The sequence below is a fragment of the Thamnophis elegans genome, chromosome 12, assembly GCF_009769535.1.
Source record: "Thamnophis elegans isolate rThaEle1 chromosome 12, rThaEle1.pri, whole genome shotgun sequence".
NCBI classification, from domain to species: domain Eukaryota; kingdom Metazoa; phylum Chordata; class Lepidosauria; order Squamata; family Colubridae; genus Thamnophis; species Thamnophis elegans.
This window is the reverse complement of record NC_045552.1, coordinates 40,478,590-40,504,124: the sequence shown is the minus strand read 5'-3', so window position 1 is coordinate 40,504,124 and position 25,535 is coordinate 40,478,590. Positions and strand designations below refer to the sequence as shown.

Below are 25,535 nucleotides of genomic sequence, written 5' to 3'. Positions count from 1 at the left end.
TTATTAAACTTGAAGGATGTCTGACAACAATCAAAGAAAGATTTCACAATAAAAGATAAAAATTGGCAAGCCCCATGAAGTGAGGGAGCAACTTGCCTCCAGAAGTTGTGAATCCTCCAACGCTGGGAGTTTTAAAGAAGATCTTGGATCACCATTTGTCTGAAGTGGTGTAGGGTTTCCTGCCTAGGCAGGGGGTTGGACTAGAAGACCTCCAAGGTCCCTTCCAACTCTCTTATTCTATTCTATTCTTTTCTTACCAGGAGAACCTGGTCAGCCTGGATCACCTGGGTTGCCAGGAATCACTGGCCAAAAAGGTGAACCCGGCTTCCCTGGCATTGGACTCCCAGGCCCACCAGGGCCCAAAGGTTGGTCCATTCGTGTTCTGTAAAGGCAGTGTAATGTACTGGTTGGAGCAGGAGTTGCCAATAGATGACAGCGTGCTGTAAAAAGAGAGGGAGCGGGAGGGAAGGGAACAAAGGGAAGGGAAGATTTTATTGGATCGGGTTGGAGTTGATTGTTTGCCCTCTAATCTGTTCACCTTTTTCTTAAAGGTTTGCCTGGTTTATCAGGAGAACCTGGACTTCCAGGAAACTCTGGAAGACCAGGAGCTGATGGAGCCCCTGGACTGCCTGGAGAAAAAGGACAGAAGGTCTGTGCTTGTTTTTGTGTAAAAGATTCCCTTTGTCTTTCACCACCTGGTGTGTTCCAGATAGCTGTGCTAGGTTGAAGGACTGGAATCCCAATGCATCTCAGGGGCATCAGGTCAGGGAAGGTGAATTAATTGGTGTAAAGATGGTCTTGGACCTTAGACTGATTAGTCTCCCTGGTTTTATGAAGGAAATCCAGAATCAGGAGTGGGTTGCTACAGGTTCGCCCGGGTTTGGGAGAACCGGTAGCTAACGTTATGGCTGGTTCAGAGAACCTTCAAATCCCACCCCTGGCAAACTGAACTGAATTGTTGTGACCTAGGCTTCCCAAAACCACAAACCCAACTCCTCATCCTAATAAAACCTCTTTTATTTAGTATAAAATGAATTCCTCTCCAGCAAAGTCCTGACAAGCAGTCTTTCGTGGGATTTCACAACTACAGACCTTTGTCAGGCTTGGAGAGCTGCCAGGCCGATATCTTCCAAATGCCACTCTGTAGCAGACAATACTTGGAAGGAAGTCAGGAACAGATCTTCACTCTGAATTGAATTGAACTAATTGTCTCCTGCAAACTCCCTTCCCCTTTCGCTCCTCTTTATTCCTTATGGGAGGGGCCATTCACCATCCACCTGAGGCTTTACTCCTGAGTCGACCCTTGTTCCTTAGCTGTTCCTTTCTCCTGGCAGCTCTGCACATGCACACACTGGGGACAGGCTTCAGCTGTTCTTCTGCCCCACTGATTTCCCACTCTGAAGGCAGCTGATAACTGTCAGACAGCCCTGGCACCCTCTCTGCCTCTGAAGCAGAGCAACTCATCAGAGCCTTCCCCAGACGCCAGGACTGGCCCATGTTCCTCCCCAACCACCTCACTGTCTGAATCTGCTGCTAGAACCTCTGGCTGCTGGCGAGCCACAACATGAACAGGCCAATCAAAGTTGTTTACACATCTCTTTTTTAAGCAAGGCAGTCCAATACAACAGTAAGAATCATAGGACAGACTGCAGAGTTGAGAACAAATATTCTGAACTAACTTTCTGCTATCTGGCATTTCAGGGAGAACGAGGATTTGGTGTTCCAGGACCCACAGGGCCACCTGGACCACCGGGTTTCAAAGGAGCACAAGGTGCCAAAGGTGTGCCTGGCTTCCCAGGAAACCCAGGGTCCCCAGGACGGGCAGGATTTGATGGAGTTCCTGGAACTAAAGGTACACGGACTACTTGGTGGTGGCACCAGTGAATGCAGATGAGTCTGACTTAAATGCAGGGATTCAGTATGAGGCTATCTTCTTGTTCTCTATGCTTGTAGACTGTTTTGCATCTTTTTGGACCCATGCAGAATGAGATTATTAGGGACGTGGTGGCTCAGTGCCTAAGACGCTGAGCTCGTCAATCAGAAAGGTTGGCAGTTTGGTGGTTCGAATCCCTAGCGCCACATAACGGAGTGAGCTCCTGTTACTTGTCCCAGCTTCTGCCAACCCAGCAGTTCGAAAGCACGTTAAAAATGCAAGTAGAAAAATAGGAACCACCTTTGGTGGGAAGGTAAAAGGTAAATTTAGTCATGCCAACCACAAAACCATGGAGACTTCTTCAGACAGCGCTTGCTCTTCGGCTTTGAAACAGAGATGAGCACCGCCCCCTAGAGTCAGAAATGACTAGCACATATGTGCGAGGGGAACCTTTACCTTTACATTATTCCTTTGACTTAAGACAACATAATTTTTTTTCTTTGATTTGCATTCCACTCCTGATGATTTCACAGATAGGGCCAGGTTGATTTTTTGATAATAGTCCTTCCATTATCTTCATTACCGCCTCTTGGCCTGGTTTGGCTTAGCGCCTATCCTGTAAAGGCTCATTCCATTTAGTTTTGACTCCAGACAAGGTCAAGAGAATCAGTTGCTAAGTAGAGCAAACTGTGTCCTCCAGATGTCACTGGACTACAGTTGTCAAATGTGATAGTTGACCATACCTGTTGATGAGAACAGAACACCAGGAAGGAGATTGAGTTTCAAAAAATGTTATTCCTTCTCTAAATATACAATCATTGCTAAGTCTAGAAGTGTGATTCTACCTATTATCCATATCTATCTATCTATCTATCTATCTATCTATCTATCTATCTATCTATCTATCTATCTATGTATCATCTATCTACAGTATCTATCTACCTACTTACCTACCTACCTACCTACCTACCATCTATTTATCTATCTTCTATCTATCTTTCTGCCATCCTTCTATCTATCTGTCTGTCTGTCTGTCTGTATCTATCTATCTATCTATCTATCTATCTATCTATCTATCTTATCTAATCTATCTATCTATCTATCTATCTATCTACAGTATCTACCTACCTACCTACCTACCTACCTACCTACCTACCTACCTACCTACCTACCTACCTACCATCTATTTATCTATCTTCTATCTATCTTTCTGCCATCTATCTATCTATCTATCTATCTATCTATCTGCCATCTATCTATCTATCTATCTATCTATCTATCTATCTATCTATCTATCATCTTATCTATCCATCTGTTTGCCATCCTTCTGTCTGTCTGTCTATCTATCTTATCTATCTATCCATCTGTCTGCCGTCTATCCATCCCATCATCCCTCCATCCCTCCATCCATCCATCCATCCATCCATCCATCCATCCATCCATCCATCCATCCATCCATCCATCCATCTATCTATCTATCTATCTATCTATCTATCTTATCTATCAATCCATCTGTCTGTTTGCCAGACATCGAGCCATCCCCATTTGCAGGTGTAAGTCCAGACTGGTCAGATAACCTAGATTTAAAAAAAAGATAAATATGAAACATGAAACTACACAGCAGAAACCTAGGCGAAATATGGACATGTTTAGAATCTTAATCCATTTTTCCAGCTCATCCAACACCCTAACCCAGTGCAACACCATGCCCCACACCCTGACTCTTGAAGGTGGTCCAGAAGGATACTATGGTCAATGTTCTCAAAAGTATCCTGGTTAATCATAGCCACTCTACTGCCTTCTTATGGCTGGTGTCTCACTGTAGATCCAGGTAGGTACATTTCTAAAAGAAAAATGTTCCCTTCCTTTCCTGGCCAGCCAGTTTTCAATAAAAGAATTATTGAATAGAGTCAATAATGGATGGGGAACTTTGTCCTCTCAGCTGCTTCAAAGACACTTAAGAGTTCATTGAACGTTGGGTCGTGCATATTTCAGTATGTTATTTCTAAGAACATATGTAACATTTGAAATATTTAGTTTCTTGGGCTCTTCTTCTTAGGTGATCCAGGGCCACGTGGCCAGCCTGGGCTGGTTGGACCGCCAGGGATTCCAGGAAGTGGTGCCCAAGGACCACCTGGTCCGCCTGGTCTTCCAGGACCAGCAGGACCACCAGGTAAGAGTCTACCTAACCCATTACTAAGTGAGACAATTGGAATTAGAATTGTCAGCATGAATTCCTGAAGGGGAATTCTTTATCTAGAGCAGTCTTCCCCAATCTAGCACTCTCCAACTCTTTTGGAAACTTTCAAGCCAACATCCATCTGGGAATTATAGGAATTATAGTCTCAACACATCTGGAAAAGGTTGGATTGGGAAAGTTGGGCTTTGAATGAAAGGAATGCAATGTTGCTTTTGAGTTGCTTTACATAAAGTTCAGTTGAGCTAAATAAATTGGATAATTAATGTTTAAATATTAAAACAATCCTAAATAAATGAAGGAGGATAAAATATGCAATCGATGCATAGCTTGTCCTCCATAGATATACCCTGTTTCCATGAAAATAAATCCTCCCTGGATAATAAGACCAATTGGGCTTTTGAGCGCATGTGCTAAAATAAGCTCTCCCCCAAAAATAATCCCTCCCCAAAAATATTGGAACACAGCAGCAGCTGTGAGGTGACTACGATCACCACCTCCTTCACCTCCAAAATAATAAGACCTTACTGTAAATAAGGCCAAGCGCTAATTTCAGAGGTCAAAAGAAAATAAGACCCTATCTTATTTTCGGGGAAACATGGTATACAGATAGTCCTCAACTTATGACCACAATTGAGCCCAAAATGTCTGCTGTTCTCAGACATTTGCTAAGTGAAGTTTGCCCCATTTTATGACCTTTGTTGCCACAGTTGCTAAGTGAATCACTGCACTTACTAAGTTAGTAGCCAGATTGTTAAGTAAATCTGTCTCCCCCATTGACTTTGCTTGTCAGAACTTTGCATAAGGGGATCACATGACCTTGGGACACAACAACGGTCATATATGTGAACCAGTTGCCAAACGTCTGGATTGTGATCACATGATCATGGGGATGTTGTAAAGGTTGCAACTGAAAAATGCTCCTAAGTCACTTTTTTCAGTGTTGTAACTTTGAACGGTTGCTAAATGAACTGTTGTAAATCTAGGCCTTTCTGTGATATAAAACCATTGTTGAAATGACCAATAGCTGCAGGGTAGCCGAAAAAAGTTCTTCATTAGATACGTGGAAGTCTACAAAAGATATAAATGGTTTTAAGTTGAGAGATATCTGAACTTACATCTAGCTATTGTTTTTCTATGAATGCAATTTTCCTTTACTTGAAGAATATGTTAGGAATTAATGTGAATTGTTATTCTAAGTCTTTAATAAGTATATGATGGAAACTTTACTGGGCTCTAAGAATAGGTTGCATTTAAGAGGGTCTTAATTTGAGAAACATTGCATCCTAAACCCTCAGCCATAGTAGTAGCATTATCAGATAAATTGCACCAAAATCTCTTCTCTATTAATTTCAGTGTCACTTGGTTCTTCTTGTACACCATGCATGGTTTGTAAAGCACAGGTTGATTTTAAACCACGATTCTGCAAAATGTGAGCTCCTCGTTTCTATTTCTCTCAAGAAAATCTGTGCCTGGAAATTTAAGATTCACTGCATGCTCACAACCACGCGGCAAAGTACACCCAACATTGTGTGTCTCTTTCATTTGCTATTATATCCATTTCATTGTTGCTATTTTTTTAAAAAAGACAACTGAAGAAAATATCTTTCATTTCTGGGCTGTGGAGCGACGAGATTTTACAGAGAGTTACTAAATGCCTGCAAAATTGTTCACCATGTCAATGGATCATTGATTGGGGCAATATACCTGGCCTTCATCATATGGTCATTGGGTCGGACCTGGCAATGTAGCTGTCATGCCTTCATCAGAGTCTGACTCTAAGATGGAAGACAAACAGCTGACAGAGAGCAGGAGAATGGCTCCGTTGGCTGTGGAAGAAACTGGGGAAGGGCAGAGCAGGGGAGAGATAGAACAAGGGAGACGGGCTTCAGATGAAGACCAAAGCTCATCCCCTCTTCATCCTAGGGCATGTAGGGAAGAACAGAGAAGAGAGCAATGTGGGTTGTGTGGCTTACGAGGGAGGAAAAGGCCCTGATTTCCTTTACAAGGCACACCTGGGGATGGAGTTTAAAGGAGAGGCTAATGGAAGGGACTGTTGTCGGGAACAAAAGCTGAGTTTAACTGCTTATATGAGTTCCTGGCATCCTCCCAACCAGTTTGATTTACTGCCGTGCTACCTCACTTCTGGAACTCCTTATGTTGCTTGCCCTGCCGGATTAATTACCTTATCTTGCCTTGCTGGGTTCATAGTTTGAAATTTTCTGCTTACAACATTGGGACTGGAGTAATTTTAGTCAAAGGCTGTTAACAGGTTTGTGGAAGAGTTTTTCTTCAGACCGAAGAGTAAATGGGACATTGGGGGCACAGTTGGTGTTAATAAAGGGACTCATACCAGTTCTCTGGCTTTGTTGCCTTTGTGGCACGCCCTGGGTCATCACAGTAGCATCTGTGGCACTGCCTAAATAAAGCCTGAAGCCTTCAAAGAGCACAAAACTCACAATGCTTTAGTGATATGGTATATAGGATCTCCTGTTTGAGCCTGGGGTTGGATTAGAACAAGGCTTTCCAACCTTGGCAACTTTAAGACTTGTGGACTTCAACTCCCAGAATTCCTCAGCCAGCCAAGTCTTAAAGTTGCCAAGGTTGGAGACCCCTGCATTAGAAGACCTGCAAGGTCCTTCCCAACACTCTTATTCTGTTATTGCTGTTCTCATTCTTGCAAAAGATTGTGGCAATATTTCAGATGAGAACCTAAGACAGTGATGGGGAACCTTTTTGGCACCAAGTGCCAAACTGGAATGTGCTTGCCCGGAAATCCAAAGACCAGCTGGCCGGGGTGTGTCTGCACCCTGTCCATCTGGTCTTCTGGCTTTAGATGTGTGCATGCATGCTGGCCACCTGCTCTTCATGTATTCCGGAGCCCCAGAAACTCAAAGACCAGTGGCCGAATTGCCAGAGCTCTGGCACATATGCCATCATTGGTCTAGTATCTTCTTAATTATCTCTTCATCTTGCAGTGTTTCTTCATCTTTGCAATATTGTGCAAAGATAATCCAGAAGAGCAGTTGGTGATGGCACACGTGTGCCACATGTGGCACTACTGCCATAGGTTTGCCATCTCAGACCTAAGTTGATCTTCAGGATGTTATTATAGCTATCTGGGGATATGTTTGACATTTTGACGTTTTGGCACTTGTCCATTGCATGAGATTGCAATGATGACAGCCGAAAACAACCACATTTTGTGTGACTGGCAGTTTTAGTATTTGGGAAAGGTTCCATTATTCCATCTGAACTTGAATCCTATGGATATGGACATGGTAGCTTTCTTGGGAACAGTAGAAATTATTTCACTAATAAAGGAGAATATTTGTAGCTTAGGGTTGCTATGAGGGGACCTTGGTACTCCCTGAGCTTGATGTTTTCTTGCAGATATTTCATTAGCTAAAAATATCTTGCAGATATTTCATTAGTAGGTAACATCATCAGGGCTAGCCACTATGTAGACCAGTGGTGGGTTTCAAATCCCGTTCCAACTGGTACGGTTGAAATGGGCCCGGTGGTGTCCTCGCGGATGCGCGCAGTGTACGCATGCATCTTAGCACCTCTGCAACGCTCCGCAACAGTCCGCAATGCTCCACAGAGTGTCGTGCAAGCACTGTACGCTCCATGCGTGTGTGCGGAAGCACAGAAGCCTTAAAACACAGGTAAGGAACTCAGGTGGGTAAGTGGGCCCTCCGGAGCACTGTACCGGAACAGTATCCAGTGCTCCGGGCTGGCTCCTGTACGCCCGTACCGGGGCGTACCATCTGCAACTCACCACTGATGTAGACCAATATTTAGAATAGTTCCCTACTGGTTCTGTGAGCTTAGCTTGGTGGGTGTGGCAGGGGAAGGATACTGCAAAATCCCCATTTCCTCCCAATCAGCTGGGACTTGGGAGGCAGAGAATAGATGGGGGCGGGGCCAGTCAGAGGTGGGATTTACCAGTTCTCTGAACTACTCAAAATTTCCGCTACTAGTTCTCCAGAACTGGTCAGAACCTGCTGAATACCACCTCTGTTCTCTGATCCATAATCTTGTGGGTCTTTGCTGCTCTGCAGATCTTTTCAATATTTTCTTTGAGGACTGGAAATGGGTCTCTTAGGATTGTCCTCCCCTCCCTACATGATGCATCCAAGCACTTCAAATGACTCACTGCATGTAGCACAGCCATTAATGGAGATGCAGCCACAATCTGCATCCCCTCACTTGAACTACCACTCACTCACCTGTTTGTCAAGCACTGGACCTGGTCTACCACGTCATAGTGGATGAGTTTTTATTCTGCACATATTTATTTTTCCTCCCACAGGATCACTGCTTCTGCGTATCTCAAATATCTGTATCATTGGGTATTATTTACCTGTCTTTTCTCCTCTTGTGAAAATCAATGCCTGGCTAAAACTTTAACACTATCAACCTGCATGAACTCCGTCTGTCGCTGTTAATGTTGCTGTAATGTCATCTCATCCTTCTCTTACAAACTTTAGCTTTTCCTGCTGATAATGTAAGGTAGCAATGATGCCATTTTTGGTATCTTAAGGCTTGGAACATCCTTCTTGGTTAATGTTTTCCACGGTGGGTCTTAGCGCCCTGTAATTATGGGTGTTTTTTGGAGAAGATTTGCTTTAAAAGAGATGGTGGAAAGGATCCTCCAAAATATTAAAAAATAAACCACAAAAAAATAATACTGAGCTTTACAGTACACCACTGCTCCGCCTCCCTCACTCTGTGGCTCCCAGAAATAATTGAATTGAAACTTCCAAAGTCCCAACCAGTATAACCAGTGGCTAGGGATGATGAGGCCATAGACCATCATAGTTATGGTGACTATCTTATTATTGAAGTCAAAAAAATAAGGGAATTTTTATTGAATGTCATTAATAAGAGACCATTATAGGAATGTCTATATTTACTGTATTTTTCAGAGTATAAGACGCTCTGAAGTATAAGACGCACCTAGCTTTTGGAAAACAAGAGGGGGAAATCTGCCTCTGCCTCCCAGCAATTTTCCTCCTTGCAACAAACAGCAAACAGTACAGACAATATACACTGCTTGTAGTGGTACATTTCAAACTATACTTGTATGGATGCTGTTAAAATTGATGTGCTTTCTGGAAGTATAGTTATTCTCTGCTATTTAAAAGAAGATACAATAGCACAGCGTCTTCTGATCAAGCATTTATTTTAAAAAGCTCCTTCTTCCCCTTCATTTTGTTAAGCTGTCTAGAACAATAATAAAGCAGTCTTTAAAAAAGAAGTCTAATCATTTGAACACTCTATAGACGTTTATAGTTATTGACTTACCTCCTTGCAGCAAACAGTCTGATTAGCACAAGAAAAAAAATCTGCCACTGCTTCCCAGCAATTTGCCTTGTGGAGCAAACAGCAACTTTCACTTTCAATTTCAGCAAGGGCCAATCATTAGCTGTTTTGGGCTGCAGGGATTGCCATAGCCTATTGCAGACTCTGTGAGCCCCATTTCCCCCATTTACTGCAAAAAGGTAAATTGCTGGGAGGCAGAGGCCAAAGAGTGGGGGCCAGTGGGTGAGTGGGGCTACATTCGGTGTATAAGACGCACCCAAATTTTCACCCTCTTTTAGGGGGGGGGGAGTTACATCTTATACTCCAAAAAATAGAGTAATTCTGTTTGCTAATCTGGTGATTATGGCCCACTGGAAAACATGATCATGATGTCTGTTCCACTTTCTTTGATTTAAGTGTTCTATTGCCCCCTTGAAGTAGATAACACAAGATAGAATCCATGATAAACCATTCATTCTATGGTGGCTCAGTCGAGTTGGTTGCCCACTTTTTTGAATGGATCAGCCTTTCTAGCATATGCATTGAACTTAGATCCCAGTCGTCCTCTATGGAACCTCCCAAGGTCATGGTTGTCTGGTGGATGGGAGCTGTAGTCCAGCACAAATTGAGAAAGATTTGTGTGGGTTTTGTTCAAACGTCTGTGTATTAACCTTTGTATCCTAACCCTAACGGCGTTCTTCTGAATTTTTGCTGTGTTTCAACTTCCTGATGAATTCTTTCCATGATCACCAATCAGGCCAATCAGGTACAGTAGTTTCTCCATCTAAGGTCCTTTTTTGCTTGCTTGTTTTCCCCTGCTACTTAAATGCATTGATTTGTTTTCTATTTACCTTTTTTTTTTAAGTACATCTATATAAAATGCTGTCTCTGAGGTATTGGTTTTCATTTCTTGAGAGGGATTCTTTAAACTATGGATTCTTGAGATATCAAGATCTCAAGAGAATTGGGGGGTGGGTGTCTCAGAAAGGTCATTTCTTCTTCTAAAAGGTGGGGAAAGGAAGAGAAGAATTGAGAAGCTGAAATCCAGAAAGAACTAGGAATGAAAAAGCAATAGCCAATTTGGAGTTGAAAATAAACGTTATTGTTATAAAATTTCATACATATCCACTTTTCTGAACTGAACCCTTTAATTCAAAAGCCATAAACTAAGAGAATCTTAAGTTCATCAGCTGATAGTATTTGCTACAGAATTTAAAAGTCAGATTCAAAAACGCCAAACTTAGACTATCCAAAATTAAGATGATGTTGTTGTTAGTTGCGAAGTAGTGTCTGACCCATCGCAACCCCACGGACAACTTCCTCCAGGCCTTCCTTTCCTCTGCCATATTCTGGAGTCCATTTAAGCTCAATGTCGACTGCTTCAGTGACTCCATCCAGCCACCTCATTCTCTGTCGTCCCCTTCTTGTTTTGCCCTCAATCGTTCCCAGCATGAGGCTCTTCTCCAGGGAGTCCTTCCTTCTTATAAGGTGGCCAAAGTATTTGAGTTTCATCTTCAGGATCTGGCCTTCTAAAGAGCAGTCAGGGTTGATTTCCTCTAGGACTGACCGGTTTGATCTCCTTGCAGTCCAAGGGACTCACAGAAATAAATAGGGTTTATTAAAATGGCAATCCTAAAGGAAATCAACCCTGAGTGTTCTTTGGAAGGACATATATTGAATCTAAGCTCAAATACTTTGGCCAACTAATGAGAAGAGAGGACGCCTTGGAGACAATGATGCTGGGAAAGACGGAAGGCAAAAGGAGAAGGGGACAGCAGAGGATGAGATGGTTAATTGGTGTCATGGATGCAAAAAACATGAATTTGGGCAAACTCCAGGAGACAGGGGAGAACAAGGGAGCCTGGTGTGCTCTGCTCCATGGAGTCGCCATGAGTTAGTCAGACATGACTTCGTGACTGAACAACAATAAAAATTACAATTTGTTTTTTTCTGTGTTAGTTTTGGGGTTTTGATCCTTTTACGTTTTTGACGGAAATAATTGGAGGCAGCTAGTTTGAAGGGGATGTGAAAGTTTTGTTTTTCAAATGAGGGTGTAGATTATAAAAGGTTGAGAACCATAGGTCAGATAATGGTTACAAAAGGATGGTAAAATCCAAGAAACAAATAAGCCTTTTCAGAAGTTAGCTATTCATGAGCTTTAAGAGAGCTCATGAGATGCACAAAGTTCTTGTTTTGTTTTGAAGTTGGAAGTATAATGAGAGAGAATTGTTAGCAACTAGACATTTTAATCTTTTTGGAATGAATGAATAGGCTGGACTTCTGTCTTTAGAAGTACATTTACTCAGTCAGTCTTTTTGCAGCATTGATGCCTGGTGGTTGGCTAAGCTTCTTAGAATAGATGTAGAGGTTTGTAAATCTGAGAGCTGCCTTGCAAAGGGAAAAGGCTTTTGTTGTAGCAATATATTTGTCAGTGCTCAAATGGTTGGGTAATATCTCTTTCTGGGGGGTTTTTTTGTGCATGTTCTGTATCTACATTTTTAATCTCTTTATTTGGTTTAGTTTTGTTCTTGTATAATTTCCATTTTTCTCTTGGAGTTTATATTTTAATTTTCTCAATGGCTAAGATGCTGAGCTTGTCGATCAGAAATGTCGGCAGTTCAGCAGTTCAAATCCCTATCACCACATAACGGAGTGAGTTCCCGTTACTTGTCCCAGCTTCTGCCAACCTAGCAGTTCAAAAGCACATAAAAAATGTAAGTAGAAAAATAGGGACCACCCTTGGTGGGAAGGTAACAGTGTTCCATGCACCTTTGGCGTTTAGTCATGCCAGCCACATGACCATGGAGACGTCTTCAGACAGTGCTGGCTCTTTGGCTTGAAATGGAGATGAGTACCAGCCCCTAGAGTCGGAACAATAGCACACTTGAATCTTAGTTCCCAGAATTCTCAGCAATAACCATGTGTGAGGGAATGTAGTCTGGATTTCCAAGAGGGAGAGGTGCATTCCAGAGGAATAAGAGGCAGCTCAGCCCAGAGATTATGTGTGAGGAAAAAGACAACAACTCCCGAACATTTCCCAGAGTACATGCTTGACGTAGGTGCTAATCTACTTCAATCTGGCAAGATTCTGTGTATAGGTGTGGAACAATAAAGAAATCTACATAGAAGAATCAACATGCGTCTGTCTTTGCGGGGAGTCCACACGATGCTTGCTGAGGAATTCTAGGAGTTAAAACCAATGGAAGATTAAGACTCACTGGTGCCCCAAGCACTAACAAATCTTGGTGCCCCCCTCCTTTGTACATACTGTACAAATCTTCATTGTTTTTTTTCTTTCTCAACTTTGTGGTGCCTCCTTGGGCCTGGTGCCCTGAGCATGTGCTTAGTCTGCTGAATAGTTGATACACCACTGGTTAAAACCTAAATACCTGCAAAGCATGAAGTTGAGGGAAGGATGAACTAGCAACAGATTTAGAAAAAACTATAATTAAAGGATTGTATTCTGACAACTTCTCCTAGGAAATCAAGGCATCCCTGGCGAGAAAGGAGATCCTGGGCAACCAGGATTTAGTGTTCCTGGTCCTCCAGGTGACAGGGGCAACCCAGGCTTTTCTGGACCACCTGGTCTTCCAGGGTCACCAGGTTCCCCCGGTTCTCCAGGACGAGATGGAACTCCAGGCATACCAGGTAAATATATTTTGTGCTACTGTGGTTGTGTAGATAGGAGGCGCTTTCATTTCACAGTACTGTTTGATAATTGCATAGACATAAAGTTCATAATGGGGTGTCTTGATGAATGGAAAACAATAGGGAGATGTCCTTCACCAATCAAAACATAGACTCATTTCAAAGGTGATGCGCTCAGAACATTTCAAGGTTTCTTGCTGTCTGGAAGCCCTCAAAGAATTAAAAGCTTCCCAGTTATATTCAGTTATGCTGCTCTCACTGAAGCAAGAGAGGCAACATCTTCTTATGGAGAGTTGAATCCAGAGATGGGTTCCCACCGGTTCAGATGGGTTCAGACAGGTAGGTAGTAACTCTGCCTGCCATGCCCCGAACTGGTTTCATCTTTCCTTTTTTTGCTTCTGTCCATGCGCAGAAGCATTTTTTCATACTGTGCATGTGCACATGGTGTGCATCAAGCGCACATGTGAAGTGTAAGCGCACACACAGCGCGTCCCTGAGCAAATAGGCAGTAGCTGGAACCCACCCCTAGTTGAATCCTTTCTGATCTCTGCTGCAGAGTCAGCAGCATGGACTTCCCACATGCTCACGATGCTCCTAAGATGGCTGTCCCAAATTACCCTATTTTTCAGATATAAGACGCTCTGGAGTATAAGATGCACCTTAGTTTTTGGGGAGGAAAATAAGAAAAAAATTCTACCTCTGCCTACCAGCATCTATCGGTATTCATCTGACTAGCATCCTTAGCAAATAGCCTGATCAGCTTTGGCACATTAGCCTGATTCAGCAGGAGCAGCTGATTGGCGGGTGGATCAGCCTCCCAGAATCCCCCCAATCAGCTGTTCCCAGAGGTGAACTTTAGCAACAGGTTTGCATGCGCCTCGTTGGGGCAGAAACACAGCTTCAAAAATGCAGCTGATCATCCCAGGGCTCCAGTGAATAGTGCAGGCGAAGCGCAGAACCAGTCCGATAAAGCAACAGCTGTTCTGGGTTGCCATTTTGGCCTCTGCACTTTGCTTTTTCACCTGCCAAAAGCTCCATTTGAGCGGCTGCCTTTTCAGCCTCCAAAAGCTCCATTTTGGGGGCGAAGGTCCGTGGCAATCATTGCAGCCTGGAACAGGTATAAAAGGTGATGTGCGGAGGCCGAAGGGTGGGGGTGGGTGGGTGGGTGAGACTACATTTAGTGTATAAGTTTCACCCAAATTTTCACCCTCTTTTAGGGGGAGGAAAAGGGTGTGTCAGGCCTGCAGCCATCTTTTCTTTTGGATCTTTGGCCTGCCACACTTCATATTATTCTACTATGCATTTTCTATTATGGGAAAATGGGAGGGTGATTGTACGGGAGTTAGATGCTATGTAGCCATAACAAAATTCTTTCTAGAAAGCCAAGGTCATCCTTTGTCTTTGCACCTCTGCACCTGACCGGAATTGGATATGTGGAACTGCCAGCATGGCAGTGGGAAATTGGACCATATGATGGGCTTGTGGGTGTAGGGGCAAGATCTTGATCTTTCCACTGGGTGGAGGAAACAGAGAAACTTTCAGATTTGGGTTTTCCCAGATGTGCCAACATGGCTCTCTTAATAAATTGGAACTTTGAGGAATCCTCTGCCTTGGACTCTGATTTACTTTTGGATGCTATTTGGAACCCTGAAATGTGTCTTATACTCCAAAAAATATGGTAAATAGGATCACCAAACAGAAAAATGGGAATTATTTGAGCACAGCGAGAGGGCAACCTTGGCTGCTATGAAAAATGTGGACTTCAACTTTCAGAATTCTGAGAATTGTCCACAAATCTGAAAGCTTCCAATGTTGAGAGATATTGAATTAGTGATTAGCCAACTGTCTTGCTATTGCCAAAAATTTCAGGATGAAAAGTGATGGAAGTAAAAAAGATTTGGAAAGTTGGTGGATTGTATAGCTCCAAATAAAACTGCTTTTGCTGTGCTTTCCAGGAAGCAAAGGTGAGATGGGAGTGATGGGGGCACCTGGTCCTCTGGGAACACCTGGATCCCCTGGCAGAAATGGCTTCCCTGGGTCCAAAGGTAAGAGGTCTCTTTGTTTTCCATCCCTAAAGTTTAGAATTCACCATTTAAACTCTATAAAAGTGCACGTCTACTTTTGGTCTATTGCCTCTAGATAGAGAAATTCTGATTTCAGACACACTCTGCAGGTTTTTCAAGATAAGGGGTTGCCAGTAGGTGCTTCACTTGGCATCCATGCATATTTCTATATCTTTTTCATTTAAAAAAATGATGGAAGGCTATAATAACAAAAAAGGGATGCAGATGTTGAGCTTGTCAATCCGAAAGGTCGGCAGTTCAGCAGTTCGAATCCCTACCGCCGCGTAACAGAGTGAGCTCCCGTAACTTGTCCCAGATTCTGCCAACCTAGCCATTCGAAAGCATGTAAAAATACAAGTAGGAAAATAGGGACCACCTTTGGTGGGAAGGTAACAGTGCTCTGTGTGCCTTCGCTGTTTAGTCATGCCGGCCATATGACCATGGAGATGTCTTTGGACAGTGCTGGCTCTTCGGCTTTGAGACGGAGAGGAGAATGACTAGCAGATATGTGTGAGGGGAACCTTTACCCTTTACTTAGCATGCTTCAAAGCCAAGCTCCCCTTCCATCACATCGACATTCCCCCCCCCCCCAAGAACACTGCATTAACAGGCCCTGTATATATTTTTTGAAAATTAACATGGTGGCAGCTTGCGATTTAGTGCTTTGTGGCCACTTCCAAACTCAACAAAACAAAGACATGTTGGAATGGCAGAAAACCCCAGAGCATCTTGGTACAGTTCAACAGTTTGATTATGATCCAAGCTAACCAGTTTGTGAGAGAGTCTACAGGATGCTCTTAAAATTCCAAATCCATGTGCACCCTAAAAGTTTTCCTACACCTTGCATTGCTGACATTATGTAGACCTAAATGTGTAACCGGCAATAATAAGCTATGATGGAAAGTTCTTTTGTATCAAAATGTTGACCTGGGACCAGAGCTGACCTCCATCCAGCCATGGTGGAGAAGGTGGTCCAGTTAATAATCACTCTAACTCAAAATTCAATTCTAATTGAATTCAATCACTCTAATTCAAAAAATTTCCCTACTGGTTCTGTGGCCAGGACTTGGTGGTGTGGGTTGGTGGTCATGTGACTGGGTGGGCATGGATTGGTGGTCATGTGATTGGGTGGGCAACAAGCAGGGACCTCACAGAGTCACAGAGAGCTCAAAAAGCAACTATCACACTTTACACAAAAATATCACAAAAGCTGCAGAACTGACTCACACATAATGCAAAAGCAGCTGGATTTCACACACACAAAAAGGTTCCTACCATCACACGGCACAGCTGATTATCACAGCTGATCCTTGGAGCCTGTTTTTTCTTTTTTTAAGTTAAAAAAAGTTCTGACAATCAGCTGTGCTTCACAATGGTAGGAACCTTTTTAAAAAACGTTTTAAAGCATTTTTTTTACTACCGGTTCGAACCAGCCAGACCAAACCAGTAGCATTTCACCCCTGACTCTAACCAAAGCTTCATGGTTGGTTTGGAAAGGAAATGGACAAGGATGAGATTAGAGGAATTCCACCCAGATAAATGCTTTATCTGTCATAGTTGTTGACAATTTAAGGTTATCTCTAATGTGGTAAGTTGATAATGTGAAGGATAAAGTGGATAAAGGATAAATGGTGAGATATAACCGGTACGCCCCTGTACGGGCATCCTGGTGCCTGTTGGGAGAACCAGGTACCATTGTGGTACGGTGCTCCGGAGGGTCCACCCGCCCACCTCCTCTCCTTACCACTATTTGAGCCGATCGGGGCTTTTGCACATGCGCACGGAGCGTATGGTGCCTGCACAATGCTCCACTGAGCAGCTGGAGCATGGCGGGCGGTAAGTACACATGTGTGTGCTGTGCATGTGCTGCGCACCTTCACATGGTGGATGCCAGGCCATGTTGCAGCGTACCGGTTGCAACGGGATCCGGAACCCACCACTGATTCCCGCTTACTTTATTGGGGCTTGCGGTCTATAGTCAATGCACTCCAAATTAACAAGAAACATTGTGTGCTTTGGATATTGCTTAGGCAATGATGGTTTACCAGGACAATCGGGTCAACCAGGACTTGCCGGACAAAAAGGCATCAAAGGAGAACCTGGCTTGCCGGGAGCTCCCGGAAAAGTTGACATTGACAAACTGGGTTCCAAAGGAGAAAAGGGGGAGCCTGGAGAGAAAGGTAAGAAAAGGTTTGCTTTGTGTTCCTTCCACATGATAGGGATCGACAGGTTGGGTGTTAACAAGGTGGGTGCTTTTTCAGTCTGAGAACTTCCATTAATCCATAGGTTTCTCTTCCCTTCCTGGTGTGTTTCTCAGGGTATAGTAGTAAAGCAGTTGAGGGACACAGTGGCTCAGCGGCTAAGACGCTGAGCTTGTCGATCAGAAAGGTCAGCATTTCGGCGGTTTGAATCCTTAGTGCCACATAAGGGAGTGAGCTCCCGTTACTTGCCGCAGCTTCTGCCAAACTAGCAGTTTGAAAGCATGTAAAAAATGCAAGTAGAAAAATAGGAACCACCTTTGGTGGGAAGGTAACAGCATTCTGTGCACCATTGGCGTTTAGTCATGCTGACCTCATGACCACGGAGACGTCTTTGGACAGCGCTTGCTCTTTGGCTTTGAAACACAGATGAGCACTGCCCCCTAGAGCCTGGAACAAATAGCACATATTTGCGAGGGGAACCTTTACCTTAGTAGTATAGCCTTTATTGTCATTTTACATCATGTATTCAATAAAATTGGTTAAATTGGGTAAATCTTCCTCTTAAAAGCATTCTTGGAAAAAGGGATAGAGATGGCTAGACAATGTTCCTCACTCATACATTTCCAAAAATTTGAAAGACGGGAAGCAAATAACTGACTATTAATCTGTACTTCCCTGTCTGTTATTCCTAAATGAACAAAATCTGGTTTATTTCAAGTACTGAAGAGCTCTATATTTGTTGGATTTACATCCTTTTCACCACAGGTTGTGTTCAAATCAGCTGGGAACAAAATAGAAAATAAAATACAAATGTGTAATTAAATAGAAAAGCAAATTGGTTAACATTTATCATTAAAAGGAACTATATCACTACTATCTCCCTTACGGTTTCGGCTTTTCTGTGCTCTCCAGTGGATATCGTATTCAGTTTTGTCAGAGTCTGTTGCAGAAAAATCAAACCCAGAAAGCCCACACAGATAACTGATTTGGCTGGATTCATTAACTTTATATACATGATAACAGATGAATAAATGTACAGTACCAATAGTAGATTCTTTCAATGTGGTAGAAGTTACAAGCAGAAAACAAGCAGGAGAGAACAGTTACATCTCAGAGTTCAGAGTAGTTTCAGTTTCGATTCTCAGCACAGACTCAGATCTGTTTAAGCTCCCATTGGCTGACTTAGTTGCTATGCCTATTCATTGGCTGACCTTCTTACCATGTCTCTCCCAGTCATGAATATACTAACAGGTTTGGAGATAAACAACTCACAATAACACAACAACATGATTAAACCCTTACTAGAGAATGTTTGGGTGGTATGTTGTCCAAGCAAATGTTAAATACTATAATTACCGGTATCAATAGGAAAGTTTTGGAACTCCGTGACACCTACTCTTTGCTACAAGTCAGTCTTGTAGTATGAAGACTACTTATTCAGCCTTTTGCTTCCTTGAAGGTAATTTTGGTTTGACTGGTCAGAAGGGTTATCCAGGCCTCCCAGGAGACCCAGGGCCTGCTGGATCAGTTGGACAGCCAGGTGCACCTGGATTGCCAGGTGAGAGACAACCAGCCCTTGCTTTTCTAAAGGGGCATGCTGTTTCAATATTGTAACAATAGTTCTGTCAGGCCTGCAGCCATTTTTTCTTTTGGATCTTCGGCCTGCCACACTTTCTATTATTCTATTGTGCATTTTCTATTGTGGGAAAATAGGAGGGGGGATTGTAAGGAGTGAGGTTCTTCTATGTAGCCATAACAAAATTCTTTCTAGAAAGCCAAGGTCATCCTTTGTCTTTGCACCTCTGCAACTGACCAGAACTGGATGGGTGGAACTGCCAGCATGGCAGTGGGAGATTGGACCATGTGATGGACTTGTGTGTTTGGGGGCAAGATCTTGAACTTTCAACTAGGTGAGGAAAACTGGGAAGCTTTCAGATTTGGGTTTTCCAACATGGCTCTCTTAATAAATTGGAACTTTGAGCAATACTTTGCCTTGGACTCTGATTTACTTTTGGATGCTATTTGGAACCCTGACAAACTCATCTTTTCATCAAGCCAAGCCATGGTGACCAGCTCTGGAGAAAACACTAAATCATGGGTAACTAATGTCAATAGTCAAAACTGCATGTTGTACTAAGTCCAGCTTGTACCAGTTTTGACGAAAGACAATGGATGAACTTGGCTATTACAACTTAGAAAGATTTGCTTATTGCTTATGTGTTTATGATATGGAAATCCATCCAACATTAAAGTAGTAACAATAATTCTGTTTCAATAGGTCCCAAAGGAGATATTGGAATTCTGGGGCCTCCTGGACCATCTGGGCCCCCAGGATTAAAAGGCACCAGTGGTGAGATGGGGCTGCCAGGTAGGGATTTCAGAAGCATTCCCCCACTCCTTCCAACCATTCATTGAACTAAAGATTGTCTTGATAATTGGAAACATTTCGGGTCAGTCTTTTATTCCTTGACTGGAAAGATGCAGGACAAGAGCAAACAGAGCTGGAATCGGGGGAGAGTTAAATGTGTCATCAGCTTAGGTTTCTTATGTTGCCATGAATGATCAAAGTCCAGCCCCCCTCCTTGAATTCCGTTGACCCTTATCTGACACCAATTCATATTTGAATTTTAGTTAATTCTGCTGTATAGGCTTGAACAATAAATCTGAATGTATGGTCCCAATCATTTGTGCCTGGCAAGAAATGTGGGTGTGAAGGTTTCAAAAGATGACCTAATTAATTTACAAGCCTCGAGACGAAGTTCAAAAGAAATCCATTCATTTATTAGGATCAACATTTTGGCATGTTCTTCTGTGGAGTCGAAACTGATTCCGCTTAATGGCATCTGAACTTACTTACCCCTGTATCCCCTTCCTTCTGTCTGTGTCATAAATCACATCCACCAACAAGGTGCTGCAGCAGGCTATGAACGCTAGGTGTAGAAATATGAGACCTGACTCTGGCCAAAGGTATGCATGGCATTCTCCTCCCTTTTCTCTTTTTATGTCAACTTGATAATAATCATGGAAATGCTTTACAAGTTGACAGTAAGATTGTATAATGAAAAAGGGGATGTTTCAGAATAAAACATTCCATAACTCAATGCTCTCCTGATGGGTTGGCCCTCAATTCTAACAATCCCATACCAGGAAGTTGAAGACCCATAAGCTCCTTAGAAGATTGGCTGTCCAAAATTGAATTTCAACAATGTAAATTGAAGAGTTGTGGTGGCGCAGTGGTTAGAATGCAGTATTGCAGGCTAATTCAGCTCACTGCCAGGAGTTCGATCCTGACTGCTCAAGGTTGACTCAGCCTTCTGTCCTTCCCAGGTCTGTAAAATGAGGAGCCAGATTGTTGGGGGCAATGTGCTGGCTCTGTACTTAGAGAGGGATCTAAAGCACTGTGAAGCGGGATGTACAGTAAATCGAAGTGCTATTTCTGCTAAATTGCCTCTACATGGCTTGGACAAAGATAGGATCTTAGATTGGCTTTCAACAAGGATATGAGAAATTTATGGAGATTCTACCTACCAGTGGTTATCAATCAAGTTAGCTTTTAGGGAACACTGAATTAGAAGTAGATACATGCTGTAGGGAACCAACATGGTGATAGCTCTCTTCCCAGATACAACTGGGAATTCAGGATGTTGGACTGGATAGGGATCTGTGATCTAATCCATGAAACTTCTCCTTAAATTCTTATGTCATCCAGATCAAGGGTCACCAATCTTTTGGACCTCAGGGACCACTAAATTCATAGTTTTAATTCCCGTGGGCCAGTAATATGATCTGCCTAATGACCAGCTGGGTGGGTGTGGTTAGATGGTCATGTGACTGGATGGGCATAGTCAACTCAATGTCACTCACATCAAGGAGCACCTCGCCAGCCCCTACTTGCCCCTCCCCTACCAGCCACTCCTTCCCTCCCTGCCAATGCCCCTTAGGTTCCCAACAGGAAGCAGTTGCTGGAGCTAAGCAGCCACCACGAGAAAGAGTTGGCAAAACAGCTCAGTTCAAATTGGATCTGACCGAGAAGGAGGCTTAGCAGAAGCACCTCACTGAGGACTACCAGCATAGGCTTTCCAAGCAGAGGGAAGACCTGCGGGAGTGCAAGGCCAAGTACTCCTCTACCTGGAGGCTCAGCTGGCTGAGATGGTCAGCCAGTTCCAGGCCATGATGCAGTCCCACTGGAACGAGGCCCTCCGGCTCTTTGCCACCAGTGGCGCTTCCTTCCAGCTTCACCCAAAGCCCCTCATCAGCAAGCTGAAGCGGACCCCAAGTTGCAATTTCTGCCCCCCTCCGACTCCCACAAAAAGAGCCCGAAGAGGGAGACCCTCTGCAGCAATACAAACAGTCATTGCACGTATCCGGTCCAGGGGCCATAGTTTGAGGACCCTGGATTTAGTGCAATATAAAAAATGCAAATATTTTTTCTGCGAACCACCAGTTGGTGACCGCTGATCCAGATTGACCACAAACGGGTATTTTAAACATTAGTCACTCCGTGTGTGTGTGTGTGTGTGTGTGTGTGTGTGTGTGTGTGTTTATTTATTTATTTATTTATTTATTTATTTATTTAGTGTCACAACCCCTTCCTTTCTCTGTCTATCGGCTCGTCACAAGAGACCATCCAGACAGAAACCCAATATTTTTACTGTTGCCTTTGTTACATTTGTGTTGTATTTGTGCTGATAAATAAATAAAGGGAGACTAGTATAGATCTATTTCAAGCTATTTAGCTCTCATCAGCTAGCCATACCCTTACTGGGATTCGAACCTATATATACATACATACATACATACATACATACATACATACATACACACACACACACACACACACACACACATATATATATATATTGTGAAAGCACTGGGATTCTATGGTGCAGAAACCCCACATTTCTCTTGTGTACTTAGTATTCTATCTCATTCGCTCCATCTCAGTTTGATTCGTCTTCACCCCTTGCCTTGCCACTCCTCTTGTAAAGTCTGATCCTTGATCCACAGGTATACCTTGTATACCTCTGATGGCGAACCTATGGCACGCATGCCATAGGTGGCATGTGGAGCCCTCTCTGCGGGCACATGAGCCGTCACCCCAACTGAGCTCTACCGGGCATGCACAGTTGATTTTCCGATCTCTGCCGCACATGCGGGAGATTCACGTCCATTCACTGGGAGGGGCAGGAAGGGTCACATGTGCATGTGCGAGGGAAAGGAGGAAGCGTTTAGAGGCATACACATGTGTAGGGGGTGGCGTGCCTGGGGGTGTCACACACAGATTGCATTATGGGTGTAATCATGCACATGTGCGATTTTGGCACATGAGGACAAAAAGATTAGCCATCTCTGTTATATACACTGCGTCAGTGCTGCTATGATGTGCTGTTTTTTCACTTGCTTTGCACAGGTCCCCCTGGCACGAAAGGTTCACAAGGGGTCCCAGGGCGTTTTGGCCAGCCTGGTTCTCCTGGATCACCTGGACTGAAGGGAGACAAGGGGGATCCTGGTATATCAGGCACTGGCATTCCGGGTCCTCCTGGCCCCAAGGTAGGTTGCCCAATATCCTCTCCAGAGGCACTGTAGAGAACCTTTTCATAATCATGGACACCGTTGTCCTGTGTTACTCTCAAGGCGTGATGGCTCAGTGCCTAAGACGCTGAGCTTGTCGATGAGAAAAGGTCGGCAGTTCGGCGGTTCAAATCCCTAGTGCCGCGTAACGGAGTGAGCTTCTGTTACTTGTCCCAGCTTCTGCCAACCTAGCAGTTCGAAAGCACGTAAAAAATGCAAGTAGACAAATAGGAAATACCTTTGGTGGGAAGGGAACAGCGTTCCGTGTGCTTTTGGCGTTTAGTCATGCCGGACACATGCCCACGGAGACGTCTTCAGACAGCACTGGCTCTTTGGCTTTGAAACGGAGATGAGCACTGCCCCCTAGTGACTAGCGAGGGGAAGCTTTACCTTTACCTTTACTCTCAAGACATCCCAAAAGCACTCTTCCAATAGGCAACTGGGTTTTTTTCCCCTTGAAAAACTTGTGCTTTTCATCCAATAAGTTTCTTCAACTTCTAGATTTTCCTTTCTTAGAAAAAAAATGCTATGTTTTTTCCCCCAGGGTGAAAGTGGACTGCCTGGCTACCCTGGTTCTCCAGGCCCTAAAGGATCTCTTGGAAATCCAGGGTTGTCTGGCTTGCCAGGTTCTTTGGGAGCAAAAGGTGAACCTGGCCTTCCTGGATTCCAAGGTAATTGATTTCACATGGCTCGTTTTTCTTCTCTTTTCTTCTTCTTTTGCTTCTGAAACAGATAATTCTTCCAGAGCTTTCCATATTTTTTGGAAGATGCTCCAAAGTATAAGATGCACCTAGCTTTTGTGGAGGAAAACAAGAAAAAAAATTGCCTCTGCTCCCAGCAATTTGCCTCTTTGCAGCAAAAAACAAACAGCCCATTTCAGTTTCAGCACAGCCTGATTAGTGCAAGCAGCTGATTGTCAGGCCTCCCGATGATCAGCTGTTTCAGGCTGCAGGGATTGCCATAGCCTCTGCACACCCTGTTTTGGGCCTCCACATTCTGGGCAGTGGGGATCGAAATGGGCATAAAATGGGGAATGGGGGGCTAAAAATGGGGTTCGTGGAGGTGGCAATAGGCAATGGCAATCCCTGCAGCCTGAAACAGCTGATTGTCAGGAGGCCAATCCAACCTGCAATCAGCTTTTTGTGCTAATCAGGCTTTGCTGAAACTGAAACAGGCTGTTTGCTGTTTGCTGCAAGGAGGCAAATTGCTGGGAGGCAGAGGCCAAAGGATGGAGGCCGCTGAGTGGGTGGGGCTGTATTCGGTGTATAAGACGCACCCAAATGTTTACCCTCTTATAGGGGAGGAAAAGTGTGTCTTTTACTCCAAAAAATACGGTATATTCATTGTGAAGGTTTCTATCCATCTCCTGTCCTCCAGATGTGCTGGGTATCTACAGCACCCTCCAGAGATTTGGGACTCATATCTAGATGGCCTTCAATTGGAAAAGCCTTTCATGAAATGAGGGGAATTAAAGCAGTTATAGAGAAGCAAGTCCTCTCAACAGAGTCCTTGACTTCATTCATGGGCATCCTTCAGTCTCAAAAGACTATGGTGTCGTGCTCTGGAAAGAGGTCAAAGTTGGAGTGTCCTCTCCAGAACACGAGGCCTGGGTAGATTAATATGGGGGATAGACTGTTACCCAAGCAGCAGATCCCCCCTCTTCAGCGACTATGTCGCTGAAATAGTCCAATGGAACAGCAGAGCCGTTACGATTGGTTCCAGCTGCATCACAGGAGTTACCAGAACTTGGTTGTACAATCACAAACTGCTTCCAGGACTCCGGCTCTGGATTTTGCCTGGAGGTTGACTCCTGAAGCCTTTCCCAGTAGTGGATGTAGGCACAAGGCAGTGGAGGTTTGTATTCAGATTTCCCTTCTCCTAGAAGATGTTTCTGCTGCTTTATCTGCCGTTGGGGCATAAAACCCTCTTCCACCTTCAAAACCCTTGACTGTCTTCTCCTGTAACCCTGGAAAGGGGCCCTTACGAGGTGCTCCCAGCCGGGCCAGCTGGACCAAGGTTTTTTAAGGAGGTGTTACTCCTCCATCACTCACCCTTTGTCCTGGCTTGTGACAGGCAGAGCCTGGCTTCCCAAACGTTGGGCCTAGGATGGCGGGTTTAGTTCTCGACTTACAACCGTCCATTTAGTGTCTGTTCAAAGTTACAATGGCACTGAAAAAAGTGACATGACCATTTTTCATACTTATGACCATTGCAGCATCCCCATGGTCACCTTATCAAAATTTGGATGCTTGGCAACTGGTTCATCTTTAGGACAGTTGAGTGTCTCAGGGTCATGGGATCCCCTTTGCAGCCTTCTGATAAGCAAATTCAAGAGAGAACCCGGATTCATTCAAAAGCCTAACAGCTGCAGTGTTTTCACTTAACAACAATGGCAAATGGAGCAAAACTCACTTAACAACCATCTTGTTTAACAACAGACATTTTGGGCTTACTTGGGGTCGTAAGTTGAGGACTACCTGTATTTCTTTTTTTACTTTTAAAATGTTTTAGTTTTGCTTGACAATCCAATTGCTGAGCTGAAAAGTATACTTCTGCTAGTTTCCTTTCTCTAAAATTTTAATCCCTTTCTTGAAAACAAATGTTGCAGTTCTTACTTGCTCTGAACTTCAAAAGCCTTCTGGAGTAGTTTATGTAAGTTTAAAATCAGAAAGGCC

At 43.7% G+C, this 25,535-nt stretch overlaps 1 protein-coding gene across 4 annotated transcripts in view; it reads left to right on the top strand.

Moving 5' to 3' along the window:
* Positions 1-25,535, top strand: part of COL4A5 (collagen type IV alpha 5 chain) — a 161,224-nt gene that overhangs the window by 103,797 nt on the left and 31,892 nt on the right. For 2 of the 4 annotated variants that reach the window (XM_032227459.1, XM_032227457.1), the window contains exons 27-38: positions 261-365; positions 552-649; positions 1,702-1,852; positions 3,933-4,046; positions 10,135-10,143; positions 12,858-13,025; positions 14,981-15,070; positions 17,119-17,268; positions 18,749-18,847; positions 19,568-19,657; positions 22,700-22,839; positions 23,405-23,531. In XM_032227459.1, coding sequence (XP_032083350.1) covers positions 261-365; positions 552-649; positions 1,702-1,852; positions 3,933-4,046; positions 10,135-10,143; positions 12,858-13,025; positions 14,981-15,070; positions 17,119-17,268; positions 18,749-18,847; positions 19,568-19,657; positions 22,700-22,839; positions 23,405-23,531 — 1,341 coding nt within the window. The remainder of the gene's footprint in view (positions 1-260; positions 366-551; positions 650-1,701; positions 1,853-3,932; positions 4,047-10,134; positions 10,144-12,857; positions 13,026-14,980; positions 15,071-17,118; positions 17,269-18,748; positions 18,848-19,567; positions 19,658-22,699; positions 22,840-23,404; positions 23,532-25,535) is intronic. The other 2 variants (XM_032227460.1, XM_032227458.1) reach the window with 1 other exon arrangement.